At 42.4% G+C, this 23,273-nt stretch overlaps 1 protein-coding gene across 2 annotated transcripts; it reads right to left on the bottom strand.

Annotated features, from left to right (window-relative positions):
• Nucleotides 1-2,788: 2,788 nt before the first annotated feature.
• On the bottom strand, nucleotides 2,789-21,447 carry LOC125467076 (interleukin-20 receptor subunit alpha-like). Of its 2 annotated transcripts, XM_048562480.2 has the most exons (7): nucleotides 20,772-21,445; nucleotides 16,807-16,933; nucleotides 11,147-11,328; nucleotides 9,675-9,841; nucleotides 7,950-8,103; nucleotides 6,485-6,615; nucleotides 2,800-5,622 (listed from the first exon to the last, which is right to left on the bottom strand). In XM_048562480.2, exons 1-7 carry the CDS (start codon nucleotides 20,812-20,814, stop codon nucleotides 5,050-5,052), a joined length of 1,377 nt encoding a protein of 458 aa, XP_048418437.1. In that variant the 5' UTR covers nucleotides 20,815-21,445; the 3' UTR covers nucleotides 2,800-5,049. The 2 variants fall into 2 exon arrangements, with proteins under 2 accessions (XP_059494975.1, XP_048418437.1); XM_059638992.1 differs by lacking the exon at nucleotides 11,147-11,328 and having other exon boundaries at nucleotides 2,789-5,622; nucleotides 20,772-21,447.
• Between the last annotated feature and the right edge of the window lie 1,826 nt (nucleotides 21,448-23,273).

Below are 23,273 nucleotides of genomic sequence, written 5' to 3'. Positions count from 1 at the left end.
CACACCCCTTTGTGCTTGTGGGCTGGGAGTGGGTAAAATTCACCCAGGAATCCTGCTCCTTATAAAAACCAAAAGAACTGACGATGTTGTAAATCAGAAACAAAAACAGAAATTGCTGGAAAGCCTCAGCAGGTCCAGCAGCATCTATGAAGAAAAATCAGAGATAATGCTTCGGGTCCATTCTGAGGAAGGGTCATCAGATCCAAAACGTTAACTCTGATTTTTTTCTTCACAGATGCTGCCAGACCTGCTAAGCTTTTCCAGCAAGTTCTGTCTTTGTTCCTGCTCCTTATGCCCCTTGTGTTGATTTTGGTCAAGAATCCAGAGTGAGACACTTGAAGGCAAATAAATTCTACTAACACTCATAACCCAGCTGCCCGAGCATCCAACATTCACAACTAGACATTGTATAATCAGCAGCAAATTGACAGTGTGTCAACAAATGTCCTGGCTATAATTTTGCTTCTGCAGCAGATCTGGATGCTCATTGTTCGAAATAAGCGTTGAGATTTTGTGGAAAAATGGTTTGCGGTCAGACAGAGCTAAACTGCTGTGTGCAAAGTCACTGTGCAAATTAGGAAATGCTCAAAAATTTCCTGCTGCAATTCAGAGAATGTCCAATATTAAGCTTTAAAGATTGTTTGCCTATTTATCATCTGTTGAATATAACATGGTGATGCTTTTGACCGAACAGTCTGTGGATCAGAGATAACAAAGTGCAGAGCCGGATGAACACAGCAGGCCAAGAAGCATCAGTGGAGCGGGAAGGCGACGTTTCAGGCCTAGGCCCTTCTTCAGAAATGGATCAGGGCGGGATAATGTCCATATATGTGGACTTGACGTTCAGGGTTCAAGTCCCACACCAAGGCTTATCGGCCACGGAAGGGATGGTTGTGAGGTGCTTGTCAGCCTAAAACCGCCTCCAATGAGCCTGTTGGCAGGCAGTAAGGTTGGGAAAGTTTCCTGTCCAGTATCTGCAGAAGATAATGGCACACCACTGCTGAACTTTGGCCACGAGGGTGAACCAATCCAATGGGATGCCTTGGCCCCACCCTTGGAAATGAGAACAGGACATTTGATACAAAAGGTTTAATACAGGGATGCTGAGCAATATTCCACAGTCGTGACATCAGGTCGAATAGATCAGATACCTTAACTCTGAACCAGGCTCCAAAGTTAAATAATGCCGAGGTTAGGACCCAGGTTCTCTGATATCAGGCAATAAATTTTATGGTACTGTGCTATGGGGAGTTACTGGGAATTATCCACTAGTGAACATATGACCAAGGAACAAGAGCAGACCATTCAGCCCTTTGAACCTGCTCCGCCATTCAATAAGATCATGACTGATCTGATTTTTAACCTCAACTCAATGTTTCTGTATCTCCCCAATAACCTTCATCCCTTTAGTCATCAAGAATCTAGCTACCTCTGCCTTAAAAATATTTAAAAGCTTCCACTTACACAGTCTTTTGAGGAAGGGAATTCCAAAGATTCACAAACCTCTGAGAGAATAAAAACATTTCCTTATCTTTGTCTTAAACGAGTGCTCCCCATCTTATTTTTAAACTATTAGTCATAGTTCCAGGTTCTCCCACAAGATAAATGACCCTTTCAATATGTACTGGGCCAAGTCCCCTCAGAATCATATATATTTTGATTAAGTCAAAACTAGTCTAAAATCCAGAGGTGCTTGGCCTGCTGTGTTCATCCAGCTCTCCACCTTGTTATCTCGGATTCTCCAGCATCTGTAGTTCCTGTTATCTCTGATACAATCTTCTTGCTAAAAGGCCTCATTGAGATCCCACGTAGAGATGGACACTGGGACAAGGTAGTGGCAAAGCTTCTAGTGTATGGGTGACCAAACCCTAGTAAGGTAGAGAGCAGCAGGAGTGTTCCTTGGTAGGAGTTAGGAGGTGGTGATTGGTGGTGAGGGGTGTACAGACAGATGGTCAGTAGGCTGATGGCACAGATATGGAGATGACAGGGATTGGGGGGGGTGGGGAATGGTGGGGGGTGATGGTATAGCAAAGCGTCAGATATTAACTCTTGGATTCTTCCACAGAGACCTGAAATCTATCCAGCTGGAGTTTGATCCACCATTTTCCATCAGTGGGATGATGAAGACTAGGGAAAATCTAAGCTCAAACCATGAGTTCCACTACCAGAACATGAGGACTCAAGATGAGGATTTGTACCCTGCTGTTGATTGGCAATATTAAAGAGACTGCGAAAGAGGTGTGACCTCATTATTTTCAGGGACCTTGTGAAGAAACAAGTAAAACCTGATACTGAACCTTATACATTTTCTGAAGAAGGGTGTAGGCCTGAAACGTCAGCTTTCCTGCTCCTCTGATGCTGCTTGGCCTGCTGTGTTTATCCAGCTCCACACCATGTTATCTCAGATTCTCCAGCTTCTGCAGTTCCTACTATCTCTAAAACCTTATACTTGCTTTTTCTTTGGTGTTGGGCCTTGGAATGGGGGAAGTAAACTTACTGATAACTCCCAGTGAGATCTGAGCTCTTGCTGCTTGAGGATTGTTTAGCAACGGACAGGGTGCATGTACATCTGGCCCATAAATATGCAATAACCCAAAAACAAGGCCATCGAGAGAGGGAAGAAGTGGAAATGACTGAGCTAACTATAGAAGAACACTTTTGTACTCCATTTGAATTTATTTAGTGCCTTTTGCAACCTCGAGATGTCACAAAGCATTTTACAGCCAAAGGCAAGGTTTTTCAAAATGTGGTCACTGTTGAAATGTTTTTTAAAAAACCCACAGCCAATTTGTACAGAGGAAAATCCCACAACAAAATGATGAGTTAATAGCCAAACATTTTATTTTAGTGACATTTGTTCAGGGTTACTCAAGACCTTAAGATGTTCCAAAACGTTTCATCGCAGTTATTGACACATGCCTTGAGCTGTGGGTACAATTGCAGGAAACATGCAGTAACTGACACACAGCACAAACGACCAGGCAATATAGACTAAGTCTTCCAATTTAAAAAAACCAATTTGGTTAGAATATAAACATTGATGAGGAAAGCAGGGAGAATGCATCTGCCACAAAAACAAAGTTGTTAGAAAAGCTCAGCAGGTCTGGCAACAGCTGTGAAGGAAAGGTCAGAGTTAACATTTCGGGTCCAGTGACCCTTCCTCAGAACACAGATTTTTAATCGAGAAGTCATCTGCTCCTCTCCAAAATAATAAACAAGAAGTCCTTTAAAGAGTATAACTTGAGAAGTGTTTGATGCAACAGTGTAGAGAGAATTTTACCCTATCTAACCCTGCGCTGTCCCTGTTGTGGGGGTGTTTGATGGGGACTATATAGAGGGAGCTTTCCACTGCATCTAACCCCGTGCTGTCCCTGTCCCAGGAGTGTTTGATGCTTCCACTGGTTGTTAGAATGGAAAAATACTCCTTCTCCAGACATGAATATCTGTGCCTCAATATGTGCATTTAGACAAAAGAGCCCACTGAATTATAAGAAATTCTGTGATGAATATTGCCTTTTCTTTAGTTGTTGCGATGGTGTGAAGGAGCTAAGTCTCATTTGTTGATTTGATCAATTTGCATGTACATTGTGAAATTAAAATATAAACTCATTTGAACCCATGCAGGAGACTGAATGTGAAAGTGCGTAAATAATAAGGTTGGAGGACAAGGACTACAGTTCTAACAGCAACACTGTAACTGGAGTCAATAGAGAATAAAAGTGCAAATATGATGCCGAAACCATGAACACAAGAATTACTCTTCCCCTCACAGGGAGGCAGTAAAGATACAGAATTTAGAATTGAGAAAAAAAGTCCCCAAGTCCTATTGATTTTAAGGTTTGCAGCCAATTTTGCCTCTAATGATTTGTTCTTGGTTGCAGCCCTGGATTTCTCAAATACTGGGATCTTTCTCCATCTCAACAGAGTGACCTTTCATTCAATAAATGTTGCTTTGCAAAATAAAATGCTGGCAGATAAATCCTAGACTTGGCGAAAACCTGCCTCTTTATGAAGCGCAGAGACCTACTCCTAACTTTATAGCAAAACCCATGAGGTTAAAAGCCATAAGATCGTTTACAGCCCAGAAGATGGCCATTTGGCCCATCGCTCAGCTTAGGTCTCTGTAGCACAATCTAGTCATTAGTATTCTCCTGCTCAAACATCAAGATCCTGGAAGTTTATTTTCCTCAAGTCTCCATACAACTTCCTTTAGAAATTATCAATCATCTTCACATCCATCATCCTCCTGGATAGTGAGTTTTGGGTCATCACCACTCCATCGTAAAAACATTCTTTCTCACATCTTCCTGTATCTCATGTAAAAACTTCAAATCTGTGACCCTTAATCCTCGTCCTGTCAGCTAACAGGCACTTTCTTCTTGCCTACCTATTTAACCTGGCGTAATCTCGTATGCCACTATCAAGTCTCCTCTCAAATCTTGGAAATTGCTGGGGAAACTCAGCAGGTCTGGCAGTATCTATGGAGAAAAAACAAAGTTAACGCTAAGGCTAGTGACTCTTTTTCAGATGATCGGAGGAAACAAAACACTAACCCTGTTTTCTCTGCACAGATGCGACCAGATTTGATGTATTTCTCCTGCAATTTCTGTTTATGCTTGTTTCAGATTGCCGGCGACTCCAGGTCTTTGTTTTAGTTCCCCATGAAGTCTCCTTTGGTCCAAACAGAACAATCCCAGCTTCTCCAAGTTGTCCCTGTAGTTTGATTCTGTCATCTTTTGAACCATTATGGTAAATTTCCACACCCTTACAAGAACCTTCACATCTTTTCTGAACTGTAGTGACCAGAACTGGACTTAATACACTAATTAAGTCTAACAAGAGCTTTATAAAACTGTAGCAACACTTTTCAGTGTTTTTGAACTCATCTCTATTTATAAAGTACAAGTCCCCCCATTGTTTCACTAGTTACTTTATCAACATATCCCACCACTCTGAAAGATCAAAAAATGTTCAAACTGAAAATGTTTTAATAAATAAATAAGTTACAAAATAGAGCTATTAAGAAGTTTTGAACTGAAAAGCTTTTTCTTATTGTCCATTGTCCATTAACAACACATCATCCAAGCTGAGAAATCCTCTTGAAAAGCCTGTCATGTCAATGTCTGATGTAGAAATGAAGGAAGGACCGATGTCCTGGACGGTCTGAGTTTCAACATTGCTTTCATCCTGCACAGAGACTGCAACAGTCTTAGGTGTTTGTTTTTGATAGCCTGATGGACTGATGGTTCTTGCCCCAGTAGTAGGTACGTCCACTGCTTCAGGGACATTTATTAAACATGATTCTTTGGGCAGAGAGTCATCCTGAGTGTCCCTTGCACTGATATTCCTCTGGTTACTCGTCTCAGGGGTTTGCTGCATGTAGGGGTTCAGTGGTTCACAGAATCCAGTCATCTGATCCGATGAGTTACCCCCAATGTCAATCCCACTGTCCACGGAAGACGCCTCCTTGATTTTGAGTTCTGGCCACAGATCATCCTGCTCCTGAATCTTACAGGAGCTGAGGAGAGTACAGTCAGCAGGCATTTGCTGCACAACGACATCATCTATCAGACTCAGGTAATCCATAATGCTTAGAGACTTCTTGTTCTTGTCGAGAGATTTCTGAGAGAGCAAACAAAATCACTTATCAGGAGACATTTACAAGGAACAAACAAAAGAATTCACCTTCCATGTTACCAGCAGCAGAGGGAGAAGGGGTCAGCTTAACTCCAGTGTAAGAGACCAAGGGCAGTGGGAAGAGGCTAAGGAAATCGTTTCTAGACCTGTACCACAGGCGAGACCTGTGCATTCCTGTTTGAAGATCTGAAATTTAACATTGGGCCCTACTCAAAGTCGCTAGGTCTCCACAGACATCATGAGGGCTTTGTGAAGAAAATATTGGCCTTTATTATTGTCAGCCTGAGGGGGTACTATAACCAGAATTTGATCAATTGGTCATTTCTTTTTCCAAAGAAATGTCATCTTTTGTTGGTGGCTCAAGCTCATAGGGCCCAGCTAACAACAACATTTTTTTTTGTAAAATAGCTGATTTGTACAAGTGAGCATCTTTCCAGGTCATTGTGCAGAGAAGGTGGGAGTCCCCACTCTGATGTGTGCTTGGAGTTACATAGAGACTTCACCCAGTCAGGATGGTAGGTTTACATATATAAGGGATCCTAAGCAGGATTAGGAGAACCTGAATGCTCCCAGAGAAGGCAGGGCTTGGGGTCAGGGCAAGTTTTGGACCGATATTTCAACACAGGACTGGTCAGCAGCAGATAAAGCTGGCATGGAGTGGGGTCAGGAAGAAGTGGTGCTAAGTTGTCCCACTGGGCTCGTTGAAAGTCCAGCTTGATGTGGCTTTTGGTAGATGGTAAGGGCGAGACATGGGGAGGAGGAATTCAGATGGAAACCCCATTCTCTAAACGTGAACTGCATCAGACAAAGCTTCCTGAACTTTCAGTGAGCGACAAATGTAACTTACCAGTACGGTTGGGAATGTGGTTTTCTTCTTTAAATAATGCCAGCAGAACATTCCCAGGCAAAAGGAGAGTGTAAACAGTATGAAGACAGCACTGATGACACCAAAGATGATATTGGGTGTAGCCTTCAATGCTATAAAAAGAAAATGACTTCTCATTAGTAGAAGAAATAGGCAGAAAGTAACGATAAGCTCAATCAGATGGAATAAGGAACAGGAGGCTATACAGACCCAAGCTATTCAGACCCAATGAGATTATGGCTGGCCTACCATACTGAACATCCCTTTGTACCCTCTTTTGACAAGAACCTATCAACATAAACTATTGACTGAGGGTATTTTTTTGTGGAAGAGAGATCCACATATTTACTGCCTTTTGTAGTTTCCTAGTTTCTCTCCTAGATACGCTGAATTTAAGATTTTGTGGCCAGCCCATCAGTCCATCATGACATGGTTTCTTAAACAAATCCAAAAGGACCGCAGATGTCATAAATCAGAGACAAAACTGGCATTGCTGAAAAAAAAGTCAACAGGTCTGGCAGCTTCTGTAAAGGGAAATCAGAGTTAACATTTCGGGTCGAGTGATAGGGAGGATCACTCGACCTGAAACGTTAACTGGGATTTCTCTGCACAGATGCTGTCAGCCCTGCTGAGCCTTTCCAGCAATTTTTATCTTTGTCAAGAGAGGGTTTCTCTCTGCGGGTACTAAATTTGTATCAACATCACTAAAACAAAACTGAATTAATGATAAAATCACCCCCTAAAATTCTACATTCCAGGGAACAGTTTTGTCATATATAATTTCTCCTCATATTTCAACCTGTGGAACTTAGCGCATTCACACACACATACATATATGCTCATGCTGACATACACAATACTCACTCACATATACTCATGCTCACACACAGGTCCACTTAGAGAAATGCAACTAACAGACAGAATTATAGAATCCCTACAGTAGGCAAAGAGGCTATTTGGCCCATCAAGTCCATGTCGTCCCTCTGAACAGCATCCCACCCAGACCCAGTACCCCATTCTGTCTCAGTGCCCACTCATTTCCCATGGGCTAACCCATCTAGCCTGCACATCCCTGGACACTATGGACAATTTACCATGACCAATCCAGCTAATCTGCCCACCTTTTGACTGTGGCAGGAAACGCAGGCAGACACAGGAAGAACACGTAAACTGCACACTGTGGCCTAAGGCTGGAATTGAACCTGGGTCTCAGGCACTGTGAGGCAGCAGTGCTAACCACTGAATCACGGTGCTGCACCAAACAGGAGAACTGGAAAGAGTCAATGAAGTAAATTAAAGAGTTGAGTTAGGGGTGAAATTCACTGGGTCTTAACAATATGGATTTGATCACTTTGACAGCCTTCTTGGCCAGCACTGATTGGCACTATTTGCAATTTCTCCTATGATAAAACTTGTGAATTGATCTCACATCGATGCACTACTTTACCTGGATCTCGGATTTTGATTGTTATACATTTCTCCTCTGTGAAGTTCCCTTCCCTTGTGTCCATACTCAGTATTGCTTTCACTTTGATGCAGTAGGTTTCTCCTGGCTGCAACATAGTTGCATTCAATTCTCCTGAGCTCCTAAATTCTTCAGACTGTTGGAACACAAGAGCAAACTCTTTATAGAAATTAGCCAAGATGTAACAAGTGCCACACCAATTGTCAGAGGATTCACACAGTTTTAGAAAGTTGAAAACCAAAAAACATTCTACAGAATTGTTAAAGGTTCCTGGGTGGCAGAGACTAGCATGCAAGCCAATAATGACAACAGTTTGGGTAGCAATTCTTTTTGTGTAGGGAATAGATCAGATTCAGCACCTGATTGATCACGCAGTTAATGGAATCATTTGGCCAGCACTGATCACATTCAGGAAATGGATGTTAATCTATGATGCCATGAGAAGCAGAAGCACCAGCTGACTTTGGATTTGTTGTTCCCAAAGTTCTCCCCCCCAGTGGGCACTTCCTCACCACAGATCGGAGACTGCCTGTCTAACAATCCACTTTGGCTGTATCACACGACTGCCAGAATAGTTGACGCAGAACTAGATGTTTAATCTTTGTCTAACAATTCCGTTCGCCACTCCCCCAGGTTTCTTTCACTCAGCATTACATCCAAAGGTGCCCAGGTTCCCAGTGAGAGCATCATCTGTTACCAGGATGGGGTCTGAGGCTGTTGAGTCCCCAACCTCGAGGTCCCCAACCCACCATTACAGCTCAATCATGGAGTGTGGGGGGGATAGAGAGATGGTTTTCCCATTGAGGACAGTACACCACATCTCTACGTTCATTTCTGTTCCCAAATGAGGAGATGGGAGCAGGGCTCATGGCTGCAAGTTGGGTGGAGGAGTAATCAAAACCCTATAAACCCTCTATAATCCCTGTGTTCTCCAATTCAGGTTTCCTGTACATGTGCCTTGTACAATATACTACTGCCTCAGTAGTATATTCCCTCACCTGTACAACCCTAAACACTCAAATCCCCTCCTTAAAACTCTTGATCTCACCCTCGCCCTTTGAAAGATGTTTGCTAAAACTGCTTCTTCAACTAAGCAGTCAGTCATCTGTCCTAACATCTCCTCACATGGCTTGGTGTCAGATTCTGTTTGTGTGAAACAGTTGATGATGTGTCACTCTATTCTGGAAGCTATAAAGAATCCAAGTTGCTACAATCAAATGTAAGCTCCCAGAACCCAGGCTCTGAGGACCTGTGCTCCATATAAGTAGAGGCATATCTGGCCTCATTGTCCTGTTTTTTTTGAATTCTTATTCAGTTGTGGGATGTCGATATCACTGGCTGGCCAGCATTTAATGCCCAAACCTAGCCGCCCTTGAGCAAAGTGTGAGGATGACAACGTGCAGCTAAATCTGGCCCGAGTCTAGCGACTCCTTCAAGAATCTGTGTGAGTGAGGCCTGAATAGAACCATATCAGGCTCATTGGGAACTGCCCTGCACTGCTCAATATCCAGTGTCATGGCTAGTTCAGCATGCATCCCCCTTGGGAAGGAATGGGGAGGTGGTGGTGAGGAAGAGTTGCAAATTGGAACAGGGTGAGGAAATAATACTAAAGTCTAGTTTGGCATCTGCAAAATCTCAGTTTTATTGAAGAGAACAGCCCTGCATGGTCAGGGAGATGTAACCGGAAGGACTCAGTGAGGTTATTACCTTGTCGGTGTTGTTCACACGGATAAGAACAATGTACATCAAAGAGTTGTTGAACAGTTCCTCCATTGATCGCGTTCTTCCTCCCCAATGCAAAGTTGGTGCAGAGATATTGACTCTAATTATGTTGTGTTCAGCTTGAACATCAAAGGGTGCCAAACCAAAAGAGGCTAAAAGCAAAAGAAATTCAAAATTAAATACAGATCTACAACTAAAATGAAAATGAGTGTGTCAGGAAGTACCAGTGTGTAGGTGTGTTAATGACAGCGTGAATGTTGTGTAACTAGCCAGTTAACGAATGTGTGAGTAACAACATGGCAATAAGTGCAATTGTGAGAAAACATGCACCTCAGAGAGTGTGTGAGCGAGAGAAAAAATGTGTATCCATCTGAAAGTGAGTAGGCAGTGAATGTGAATAAATTTCCAAATTCCTGTCTATAGTTTAAAGACTGATAAACTAGCTCAAGAAGAACATAGGAAGTTTCAATCTATTTAATCCTTTAAACTATTCCTCCTTCAATAAGACTGAAGCCAATTTTGGTCTTCAATGCCAATTCCAGGCCAAATCAATATTCCCCAATTTTCTTTGAATCCAAAGTCTATCAATATCAGCCTCGAATATACCAATTGATTGAAGATTCATCTCTTGAGTGAAGAAATCTCTCAGTTCCAGTTTACATAGCCAGCCCCTTAATCTGAGACTGTGACCCCTAGGTATAGACTCTGTGTCTTATTCTGTCACATCGCCTCAAAATGTTTTGTTTCAATAGGATCACCTCATTTCTCTAAATTCCAAGGAGTTTGTGCTCATTTAAGAAATCAACCTAAAAACCAACACTGTAGCCCTTCCCAGGTATGTACACACTTCCTTAGATAAGGAGATCTTAAGGTCTTAGGTCTCTTTAGGAAGCACTTCTACACACAAAGGATGGTTGAGGTTAGGCACTCTCTTTCACAAAGGTGCTGTTTATGGAAGGCTTTGTTAGGCCAAGGTAGTAAGGGATATGGGCCAGAGGCAGGAACGTGGAGCTAGACCACAGATCAGCTATGATCTTGTTGAATGATGGAACAGTTTTGAGGTGCTGAATGGTCCTGTTCCTATGTTCCTATAATCTGCACTGATAACTCGAGCTAAAACTACCCTGTGTGCTAATCAGGAAAAGAAATGAGAGTCAAAGTTCTTGCTCTGACCTCGAGTTCCAGGTGAGGAAATCTCTGACCTCAGCATCGTCGGCCCAGCATTAGCACCTTGAAGGTCAAATAGAACCATAATACTTTCATTTTCTCAGCTCAGTGGTGAACACATTCAGTTTTCTAAGACTGATTTGGAAAATAAATAACCAATAAAGGAAACTACTTAAAATTAAGCCCTCAAAGTTCAAGCATTGCCACCTTAAATTGAAATCTGTTACTTAGCCATCTAGAACAATAGAACAAGTTGGTGTTATATTGTATTTTGTGCAAGATCTACGTACTGGAATCCAGGGGTTTAAACATATCCGACCTTTCCCAGTCCGAGGTTACGTTGCCAATAAAGCTCCTTATCCTGGCAATAATCTGCATGTTAAAATCCCAGGTCTCCTGTGTAAGATCACAGTGATGGTGGGGAATTCCTGTGCAGTGGCTCACTGGTGTATATGTCACATTCCAACCGTACCTGTGAATTAATGAGGAGACTGTTCAGCTTCTGCATGTTGTTAACAAGAGGCTAACCTGTTCTTTACTTTCCTATTTTGGTTTGTCACACAGGTTGAATCATGTTCCAGGGGATTTCTCAATGGTGGCTCCCATGGTGATGGTGGCAGCGGTAGGAAGCTGGGTTCTCATTGGAGATGGTCAATCTCTGGTGTCTGCTTGGCATGAAGGGTACTTGCCGGTTATCAGCCCAGATCAGAATCTTGTCCAGCTCCTGCAACATGAGGGCAGGGACTGCTTCAGTGTCTGAGGAGTTGCAGATGGAACATATCTCCATGCTTCCTATTACTAAGAGGAGTAAGAGGAGTTTGTGGTGGAAGAGGTTTTGCTGAGCTGGATGAAGTGTGCCAGCATCAAGCAACAGCATTTTCCAATGGGGATTCAAACTGAGGCCCCATTATCCCTCCTAAGTGGATGAAAAAAATTCCATGATAATATTGGGAGATCCAATATTAACATGGAGTCACACAGCATGGAAACAGGCCCTTTGGTCCAACTCATCCCAATCTGAACTAGTCCCATTTGCCTGCATTTGGCCTATATCCTTCTAAACCTTTTATATTCATGTCCAATGCTGTACCTGCTCCTACCACACCATCTGGCATCTCGTTCCATACTTTTATCACCCTCTGTGTGAAAAGTAGCCCCTCAGATCCCTTTCAATCTTTCTCCTCTCACTTTGAAACCTATGCCCTGAAGTTTTGAACTCCTCTACCTTGGGAAAAAGACCTTTGCTATTTTCCTTATCTTGATTTTATAAACCCCTATAAAAGGTCACGTCTCAGCCTCCTGTGCTCCAGGGTAAAACAGACCCATCCTATCCAACCTCTAATTATAACATAAACCCTCCAGCCTCAGTAACATTTGGTAAATCTTCTCGGCACCCTTCCCAGTTTATTAACATCCTTCCAACAGAAGAGCAACCAGAACTGTACACAGCACTCCAAAAGTGACCTCACCAACGTCCTGTACAGCCACAACATGACGGCCCACATACTTGGGAGTTTGGGCATAATTAGCTATTTATTGTCCATCCCTAACTGTCCTGGAAAAGGTGGTGAAGTGACCTCTTGAAGTCAGTATGATGCAGGTATACGCAGAGTGCTTTGAACAAAGATAAACAATCCATAACCTCTGGATGTGAGTTTGCTCGCTGAGCTGGAAGGTTAGTTTTCAGACATTTCGTCACCATTCTAGGTAACATCATCAGTGAGCCGTCGATGAAGCGCTGGTGTTACGTCCCGCTTTCTATTTATCTGTTTAGGTTTCTTTGGGTTGGTGATGTCATTTCCTGCGCTGGTGATGTCATTTCATGTTCTTTTTCTCAGAGGATGGTAGATTGGCTCCAAATCAATGTGTTTGTTGATGGAGTTCCAGTTGGAATGCCGTGCTTCTAGGAATTCTTGTGCATGTCTCTGTTTGGCTTGTCCTAGGATGGATGTGTTGTCCCAATCATTGGAGGCTTACCGATGTTACCTAGAATGGTGACGAAACGTCTGAAAACTAACCTTCCAGCTCAGTGAGCAAACTCACATCCAGAAATTCAACCTGAGCTACAAATCTTCTCAAAACTCGCTAATCCATAACCTGTATGTTAAATTCAAAAATGGACTCTGCGAGGGTGTGGACATTTGGTGGATTGCAAGTCTGTATAAGCAGGGATTAACCAATGTTTCCCTGTCAAACCAGTAGGACGTGCAAATTACATTGTGTGTTCTCCTGATGGACAGCTACTCCTGTGTAAGAACTTTCTTCCCCAACATACCACAGGCATAGTCCAGCAAGTTGCAAATGAACAATTGGACACAGGCCATTTCCTGGCATGAACAATTATCGAATGAGGCTGTGAAGTTACAGAAAAAAAAAGGGATATCTCAACTAATATCCAGTAACAGAGGCTCCAGTGCGTTGTACAGGCTCAGAAATGCCTCCAAGCCCTTTGAACTTTCCTGATATGATTTTTGTTGCTGTGTAGGCTTAGGTGCCCTGTTGAAATCGTTCTCTGGTATCTGCCTCTTTTTTGCTTTGCTGTGTCAATCATTGCAACCGCAGGAGCTGGTCGTCACTGTGGAAAGGCCTTAAGCATTTCTACAGTTTGGTTCAAACGACTTCCCAGAATTGCCACATCGTTGAGACAGAATACAGTACCATTGAAGGCGAATACAAACAGAAAATAGTCATTCAGGAAGTGGTCTCTGATTCACTCTCCCACATCAGTGTATATTAATATCATTTTGTGATCCCCATTGTTAGTCCCCAGATAAAGAAATTCATGTTTCTGTCAGCTCAACAAACTTAACACATCAAATTTGATATAGAGGTTGCCATATCAAATTGTCTTTGATTTAATTGTCTTTGTGTCATCTGTAGCTCCCAAAATTCCCAGCCAGTTTGCTGTATTAATTTACACAGAGTACATTTATAATCTTTACAGCAAAAGATGGAAATCCTAGAAAAATATAGAACAAGAGGCCATTTGTCCCGTTGTGTCTGTACTGGAATGCAGTAAATAGTGAGGTTAATAAGAACAAACTTCAGGTCATTATCAACATGCTGGAAAATGGAAAAGCATGTGGAAATGAGATTTAATGCTGTGAAGGGATATATTTTGCTCAGAAGGATGAGGGGCAAAATAAACCTAATTCAAAAGGGAGTACAAGAAAAACAGAGAAATTTCCAAGCCACTCACCATCCTGACTTGGAAATATATCGCCATTCTTTCACTGTCGCTGGGTCAAAATCCTGCAATTCTCTCCCTAATTGCATTGTGGGTCAACCCACAGCAGGAGGACTGCAGTAGTTAAGGAAGGCAGCTCACCACCACCTTCTCAAGGGTGGGCAAGATATGCTGGCCAGCCAGTGACGTCCACATCCCACAAATGAATAGAAAAAAAAAATCTGGGAATGAACATATACAGATTTTTGAAGGTGGCAGGGCAAGAGTAACATCCTGCATTTATGGAGGGCCTTCAATGTAGGAAAACATTCCAATGTGTGTTATAGCACACTTGATCTCTGTCACGTAAGGAGGTATGGGACAGGTAAGCAAAAGCATCATCATTGAGGTCAATTTCAAATTGTGCGTTCAATGAGAAGGTTGTATGTGCTATACCAACCACTATCACTTTCCATCCATCCACTTTCCCAAACTGGGTCTAATGGCCTGTTGAGCTAATAATGGTAGAGGATGAGCCACTAATGACTCTTAACAAGAAGAGTCAATTATCCTTACAAGATATAATTTATTAAGCAACAAAAATAGATACAAGTTACACTGCCTCTTGAGACATAACAACCAAGGCTATTAGGAAAGAATGAAGACGCATCTGTTTCCATTAGTATCTCAAACTAGGCACCCTTCTTCCCGACCCAAGACAATGTGACCTCCTCAGATTAATAGGACCAAAATGCAGTCTCCAACATTAAGCCTTTCAGAGCCATTACCTTCCCCAACAGAGGAGAGAACAGCGATGCGGCGAGGTTTAGGATCGGAATTCCTGAGCTTAGGATCTAGGTAGCTAATGGCACAGGCAAAAAAAATGAGTTATTAAAATAAGACAGACACACAGGAGGCCTACAGTGGAAAAGCACAGATAGCATAGAGGGTTGTAGGACTGGAGAATATTAGAGACAGTGAGGGGTAAGGCCATGGAGATGAAGATCAGATGTTGCTTAAAGTGAGTACAATGGGGTTGGGTGAACAGGACGTTATATATGTAAGGCAATGGGAAGCAGAGTTTTGGATGAATTCAAGTTTAGACAGTGTACAGTGTTTGAGGCCAGTCCAGCGTATGTTGACATAGCCAAAAGGTAACTAAAATATGGATGAGGTCTTCAGCAGCAGAGGAGCTGATATGGGGTGAAGTCAGATAAGATAACAGTGTGAAGATATGGGGAGATGATGATGGCACTCTAATGTGGTTAGCAGCTCTACTGGGGGACCTAATATCGCACAAGGCAAGCATTCTAGTTCAGTGCCAGACAGTTCCCAGTGAGCTGATGGAGTAGGTGATGAGGAAACAGGGCTTGTGACAGGGATCAAAAACAAGACTTTCATTCATTTCAACATTTAGTTGAAAAGGTTGTTAGCAGGGCAGATGAAGTTCTTAGCTTTACACAGTTGAGAAGTAATGCTAAAATTTATAAGCAGAAAAATACTGGAAATGCTAGCCAGATAATGCCTCTTACATATTTCCAATGCTTTCTGTTTATCTTTCAGATTTACAGTATTCACAGTAGTATGCCTTTTGAAGATTTGCCAGATCTTTCTACAACATTGACTAGGTTGTAGCTGGAATATCATGATCAGATTTGTGCACCATTCCTTAGGACGGATATCAGGACCTTAGAGGGAATGCTAGGGAAATTTACTAGAATTGTGCCGGAGATGGGGACGTCAGTTATGTGGAGAAAAGCCAGGGTTGTTCTTAGAGCACAGAAAGTTTAATAGGAAATGTTGAAAATTATGAAGGACTTTGAAACCTCAATCATCTAGAAGGAAGGGTCTTGTAAACCATCTTATTGCAGTTTGTAGGAGTTAGCTGCTCACAAACTAACTGTGCTGTTTCCTACTTTACAACAGGGACTACCTTTCAAAAAACATTACTGACTAGAAGGCAATTTTGGGCATTCTGAGGGATAATAGATGCTCTTGAAATTCAAGTTATTTTTTATGTTCAACCCTGGCATGAACCTCAAAAAAAATGCAACTGGTTCTGAATTCAAATTCAAATTTAGGATTTGGTTGTTGTGGTTTTTGTTTTCAATTTACCGAACATGCAAAGCACATGACCAGAGTAAACGCTCAGTATTTATTTCCTTAAAAAAAAATGTGTACTTTCCAGCTCTCATGCTAAAAGGTCACACCAAATACAAAATTGGAAATTTTTACTGGGGGCAGAAACAGAATTGTTGTACAAAATCTTCAATAAAACTTGTTCACAATGTCTCCTTTACTGATGAAACATTGACTTGTATTGGAGACATTAAATTCTCACTGGAGTGCAGGTTCCATGAACACAGATGACCACCAGTACATCACTACAATTAATTATTCTCCATTAATTAATGGATGGAATAAATGGTTGCAGAACAGTATTGAGAAATTCATCGCAGACAATGAAGTACATTGAAGCCTGATTGGCATGATAGCGCAGGAAACACCATTGGCCCCACAAACAGAGGGGACAAAAGTGACTGGATCAGTGATTTTCCAGTGATGTTGGTTGAAAGTAAATATTGTTCAGGACACCGAGATAGGCTTCACTCCAAATATTTGTGTAGGAGGATTCACTGAATACCGATCAAGAGCAAAAAATCTTCAGCTAAATTCAAACAACTCTCACCACCCCCACAAACACGCAACACCACCCTGAGTGTCTACCTGAAATTTTCCCACTCACTTTTAAACTGCGACAAGGTAAAAAGTAAGCTTCTTTACCTAAAATACTGCACATCGTAGCGAACAGCTGGAGAATAATCCAATGGTGGATCCCAATGCAAAATGTTTTCACTATTCACAGACGAGAAACGAAGATTTCTAGGAGGGTGTAGAACAGCATCAGCTCCTGCAAAGAATATTTTAAAATGTTGGATCACACAAGTTTCTAACAACACCTACTCATTCTGCAAATGAATCGTTATTTAGTCAGGTTATCTCAGGCATCTACGTACTACTTGGTGTCATTTTTCCACTGAAGATTGAAAGGAGAGGGCAACATCAATTGCACATCTCTCTGATGAAGGTTCTAGGCCCGAAACGTCAGCTTTTGTGCTCCTGAGATGCTGCTTGGCCTGCTGTGTTCATCCAGCCCCACACTTTGTTATCTTGGATTCTCCAGCATCTGCAGTTCCCATTATCCCTCCCAGATGAGGGAATTAGGCTTCGAGTATCAGATTGTGATCTGTAGATTCATGTCAGCTCTCCAGGAAAACATATTCTGATGTGTATAACATAACCATTCTGTGTAAGGCTTGCTAATGCATGGTAGAGCCACGCCAAAATTCAAGCTGTGGCAAAATTCAAAACAAATTGACCCCCACTCACACAGAGGAAGTTTATGCAATACAAGGCTACATTGACCAGAAAGTTAAAAAAGTTTGACCCCTCTTTCCTGAACAAGTAGGAGTCAAGTAAGAGAATTGTTGCACACAAAATGAAAGTAAATTACATTATGGCTTAAATAGTGAGGTCAATGTATAAAATCTTTGCATCAATCCCTGGTGTAAGGTGGCCCTGCTTCAAGAGAGAGTGGTTGGACTGTCATTGGATAATTTGGACTTCTCTCTATTCTGGTTTATGCCACTGAAACCAATAGGTTTCTGGACGACTGGGGGCCCTAGTGCAGTAAAGTAAAATATGAGAGCCTATTGTTTAATGTGACAGAGTTTAAATTGAATAATACAGATTTCATAGCACAGAATCTAATTGCACTGCTAAAACATTTCCGCCAATGTTAATCGTTTTCCCAACCCTTCTCCCACCTTACTTCATCAGACCACATCACAATGGCCTTCTAGTCCTTCATCCTTCACACAATGATCCTGTTTTCCATCAAATGTATCTGCCCTAACTGCTCATGCTCAACCAAGTTCAACTTGCTCACAGATTCCTGCCATCCTTTTCGACCCTGACCAACGATGTTTGCATTAAAAGCAGCAACTAAGGGCGGGTGGAATCACCCTCATCCCAGGAACAATTAAGAAAAAAATTCCATCCCCTTCCGCAAACCTTCAGTTAAGTGGCTGTTGTCCTCTTACTGGCTATGAATTGTACGGTCATCAAAAGTCCCAGAAACATTGCCAGAGAGTCCCAAAAGATTTGAGAACTGCTGAGATTTGCTTTAACTGACTCCAGTCCAAAGAGAAATTGGGGAACTTCAATCCTTTTGAGAATCTCTGAAGTTTGAGGTGAAGGCAGTGATTGGAGAGTGGGGGAAGAGGGTGGAAATTGTTCCTGCTGGCCATTGCTATTCAGTGACACTTGTTAGAGATGTACATGTTTACAGAGGAAGATTATGCTTGATCATGATACTTCTACAATTTAATAAGTTGCTCACCTCATTTTTAAGGGTCACATAATGACCACTAGCATGAGGTGCTGGAGGCAGTCCATGTCAAATTGAGAGTCAGGACAACTACGGAGACAGGGAAGATGAACAAGAATGATACCAACATGAGTTACTAGGAACTGAATTAAGAGGACACCGGACACAAAGTGCTGAAGAAGCTCCACAGGCCTGGCAGCGTCTATGGAGAGAAAAAATAGCTAACGATGGTGTCCGAGATAGCAAAGTGTGGAGCTGGATGAACACAGCAGGCCAAGCAGCATCTCAGGAGCACAAAAGCTGACGTTTCGGACCTAGAACCTTCATCAGAGAGGGTGTCTGATGTGACTTATTTGGAACTGAGGTCTGAAGTCAGTTCTGAAAAACCATATCAGACTTAAACCATTCTTCTTTCTACGGGTAACGCAGATCTGTGGTGTTTCTCCAGCACTTTCTGGTTTTATATTGGGAATTGAAAATTGGCAAAAGTTGGGGGATGTACCTTATCCTATTGGTACCTTCAGCTAACTACCCAAAGAAGTTATTAAACGTTTCAATCGCAGGCTTTAAAGTAACCAAAAGCAGAAATTGCTGGAGAAACTCAAACGGTCTGGCAGCATCTGTGGAGAGGGCAGCGGAGTTAATGTTTCAAATCTAATGACCCTTCTTCAGACTAGGACATGGGTTTTTAACCAGTGGAGTGTTTATCGGCTTAATATCTAACCGGTTTGAACGCAACAATATCACAGGAGCAAGTGGCCGCGAAACTGCGTGGTTTAGGAGATTCCATCAGTTACAAGAGTGGACAAAGTAAACCCAACATAATCTGATGGGGTCACTGAAGAGGAAACGTTAACTCTGCTCTCTCGCTACAGATGTTGCCGGACCTGCTGAATTTCTCCAGCAATTTCTGTTTTCGTTTCAGATATTCAACACCCGCGGTATTTTTTTTAAAAGTTTATTGTGCGCACAACCAAACAATAGCAACGAAATCCAACCCAAAATTAACCGCGTACAATCCAACACAACCAAATGTTACGGTTATAACCAGATTCAAGCCAGAGGAAAATTCAACTCAGCACCAGAATGCAATCAAAACATCTGAAATTATTCACGAACGAAAACAAAGTCGCTGGAAAATCTCAGCAGGTCTGGCAGCGTCTGCGCAGAAAAAAAGTTAATGTTAATGAAACGTTAACTTTCTTCACAGATACTGCCAGACCTGCTGAGCTTTTCCAGCAATTTTGTTTTTGTTCCTGATTTACAGCATCCGCAGTTCTTTCGGTTTTCATCTTAAATTATTCCTTTCTTAACCCCAAGAGTCAACTGCGATCCCAGTTGAAATTAAATAACATTTCACAGGCCGACTTTGGAATCTGCCCGACTCTGTGATACATTGAAGAGCTGGGGAAATCAGGAACATATAATGAATAATTCGGGTTTCCAAATCGTCAATAACGGTAATGCACCGTCTTTGATGCATCTGCTTCTAACAATACAAATGGGTGCAGTGAGAGAATAAACACCAGAATTACGTTCAAAGCCTCTTCGCCTCAAAATCCTATCCTGTCCGTTATCCGGATCAGGCTTGAATTGAACCCATCATATTTCCATAACCAGGAAAAGCTGTTGCACAATTTTGTTTGGACTTGTTTATGCTGTCCTTTACAGGCAATTATCCATGGGATTGGGGGTGGTGGGGGTGTAAGGATGGGTGAGTGTGTGAGTGTGAGAGTGTGTATGAGTGTCAGTGTGAAGATCCTCCGGCGGTACTGTTCGAGTCCCATCTTTCCTGAAGTTAAGTCAGGCACGTCTGAAAAAGGTCGACAAAAAAAAACAAACCTCAACTAACATAACTGAAAAATGTTAAACCTGCGGCAAATGCCACTTGGCAGTTTATCGAATCTCAATGCGTGCGGACTGGCTTCTATTCTTTTCGCATTACAACAGTGGCTACTGTTAGCATAGAACATTACAGCACAGTACAGGCCCTTCGGCCCTCAATGTTGTGCCGACCCGCCATACCGATCTGAAGCCCATCTAACCTACACTATTCCATGTACGCCCATATGCTTGTTGAAAAGTACCATACTGTAAAGCAGCTTGGGACAGCCTGTGGCCGCCAACGGTGCTGTGCAAATGCAACTCTTTCCATAACAGGACAAGACCCTAAAACTTAACGCACCCAGACAGACGCTTTTATCTACTGGGCATATTCCACCTCAACACACTCAACAAGCACTAATCGCCAGGGCTGCACGGCTGAAACCGCAAACATAAAATGAAAAGATTAACTTTGTTTTGTTCCTAGTATCTCTGTAGTAAGTAAAGCTCTGCGTGTCGAGCACAATAGACCTACCGTACAAGCTGAGCATTAGTAACAAGAAATATGTAGTCCCCATTTCCAGTTATTCGCTGTGACCACCGTCTTACACCCTTAATCGCCAATTACACTGACAGTACGGAGCGCTCATGTGGAGCAGGTATAGGCGTAGGAGGGAGCCACCAACGTCAGCTTCCGCCTGTGAATTTCCTGCCTGAGAAACAGCTCACGAGAGGGGAATTTCCTGTCCATTCTCCCTGGAACGAGTCCACCGCCAAAACATATGTGGAAAGCAGTGGGAGAGAATGTTCGCTTCTACTTAATGACTGAAAGTAACCATTTGACATCTCATACAATGCAACCAACTTTTGAAGATCTCCATTGAAAATCTTGCCTTTTCTCCCCCATTGCCGGTAGCTCACTGACCCTTTCAATTCTAAGGCGTTTGTATAAGAGCAGCAGAAATGTCGGCGTCTCCATGATGACCCGTTCGCCTCTGTTCGATTGGCTTGTTGTGCATCAGAATTCCTTTAGATTTGTAGCAATAGCCGTAGCTTTTTTTTTTCTGCCGCCAGTCCAGTGTGGATCAGATGCCCGCTCCCATGCAAAACTGGTGATGGGATTTTAAAATGACCCGCGTTTCTTTAACGCCGGGGCTCCCCCGGTCGAATCACCGCCAGGGAGTGTTGCTTTGAAGTGCAGTCAATCGCGTAATGAAGGCAAAGGTAACGGACCTGTTATGCACAGCAAGATCCCATGGGTAGCCATACAATAAATGACCAGATGGCCTGGGTTAAGGATAAATAATGTCCAGTGCGGCTCGGGAAGGATGAACTACCCATTTCCTCATGGAGGTAGAACCATTGGGATCTTTTACACGCGCCTGAGACAGCAGCCGCAGGCTCAATTTTAGGGTTCGTCTGAAAAAAAAAGCGCTTTCCCCCCAATAATGCACGGGGTCCACGAGTTAGAAACCCCTAAAACCTCTGATCTGTTTACGAACGTGCTCCCATAAATGGTTTACGTTTTTAAAAGCCTGACATAGGAACGTTTCCAGTTCTTCAAAACAGCTCCTTCGCCGTGGCCTTGCATTGTGTTTTTGAACTACGTGCAAAATCGCCTTGAGAACGGATTCCAGAACGCAGCCCTCTCTCCCTATTTATTCCAGAACCCTCTCCCCATCCCCCTCTCTGATGAAGGGTCTAGGCCCGAAACGTCAGCTTTTGTGCTCCTGAGGTGCTGCCTGGCCTGCTGTGTTCATCCAGCCTCACATTTTATTATCTTGGATTCTCCAGCATCTGCAGTTCCCATTATCTCCCATCAACAGGTTTATTTTTTGTCCGTCCCAGGCCAACACCGGCACCTCCACATCATGGACCCCATCAAAAATCGAGGACTGGAATGTCACTCTACTCTAGATTCGAAGAATGTAATTTATTGTTTGGAATATGATTAAAATTAATTAATTACAATGTAATGAAATAACAAATTTAGGGCAGCATGCCTGCTCACTGGTTAGCAATGCTGGCTCACAGCTCTAGGGACCCATATTCCATTCCAGCTTCGGGCAACTGTCCGTGTGAAGTTCGCACATTCTCCTCCCGTGTCTGCAAGGGTTTCCTCCCACAGCCCAAAGATATACATTGGGCGGATTGGCCATGCTAAATTGACCATAGTGCCCAGGGGTGCCTAGATTAGGTGGATTTGCTGTGAGAAATGTAGAGATACAGGGATAAGACGGGGGGCGGGTCGGTGGGGTGGGTTTGATTCTTAGTGTAATACCTTTCAGAAGTTTGGTGTGGACCCGTTGTGCCGAATGGTCTATTTCCACACTGTAAGGATTCTACTACAGTTTCACTCAAAATCTAATGTTCTATCTATGTAGAAATGTTGCAGAATGAGAAATAAATTCCAACTGAATTTATATGGTTGCCAGGGTGAAATTTGTGTCAAACGTGCAGGAAATGTTTGCTAAATATTTCAAACCATGATGCAATTCATTTGAAATCATTACGCTTTCAAAACGTTCCTACGTTGCTTCACGGTGATTCCCTGTCTTAAATTGGATATGTTATTTTCCAATTTCTATTTCATCATCTCTCCTCTAAAGTAATTTTTACTTTGTTTTAAACAAAGAAAACCGAAATTACTGGAGAAACTCAGCAGGTCTGGCAGCATATATGGAGACAAAACAATCTTAGTTCTGTTGGAGGTAATGAAAAAATTACAATTAAAATTTCATATTCTTGCTCCATTGCTAAACCTTTGAAGGAATTTATAAATAACCAGTGTTATTTAGTGCTCGTCTGCCTGTCAGGCCTCCCTACTTAAAGGTTCATGATAAATATTGGTCTTGCTAGTAATGCCTATGTCCCAAAAATGAACAAATGAAAATAACATTTTCTAAGGTTTATACTTTTTGAAGAAAGTACACGCATCTTGGTAGTATGCACAGATCAAAGTCTTTGGCAGGATAGGTTTGCAACAGATAGCAAGAGCATGGAGGTGAGATAGAGGATGAACATCTTGCGTCCTGTG

This window comes from Stegostoma tigrinum, chromosome 32 (assembly GCF_030684315.1).
Source record: "Stegostoma tigrinum isolate sSteTig4 chromosome 32, sSteTig4.hap1, whole genome shotgun sequence".
Classification (NCBI taxonomy): Eukaryota; Metazoa; Chordata; class Chondrichthyes; order Orectolobiformes; family Stegostomatidae; genus Stegostoma; species Stegostoma tigrinum.
The sequence above is the reverse complement of the archived record's forward strand: the minus strand, read 5'-3'. Positions and strand labels throughout refer to the sequence as shown.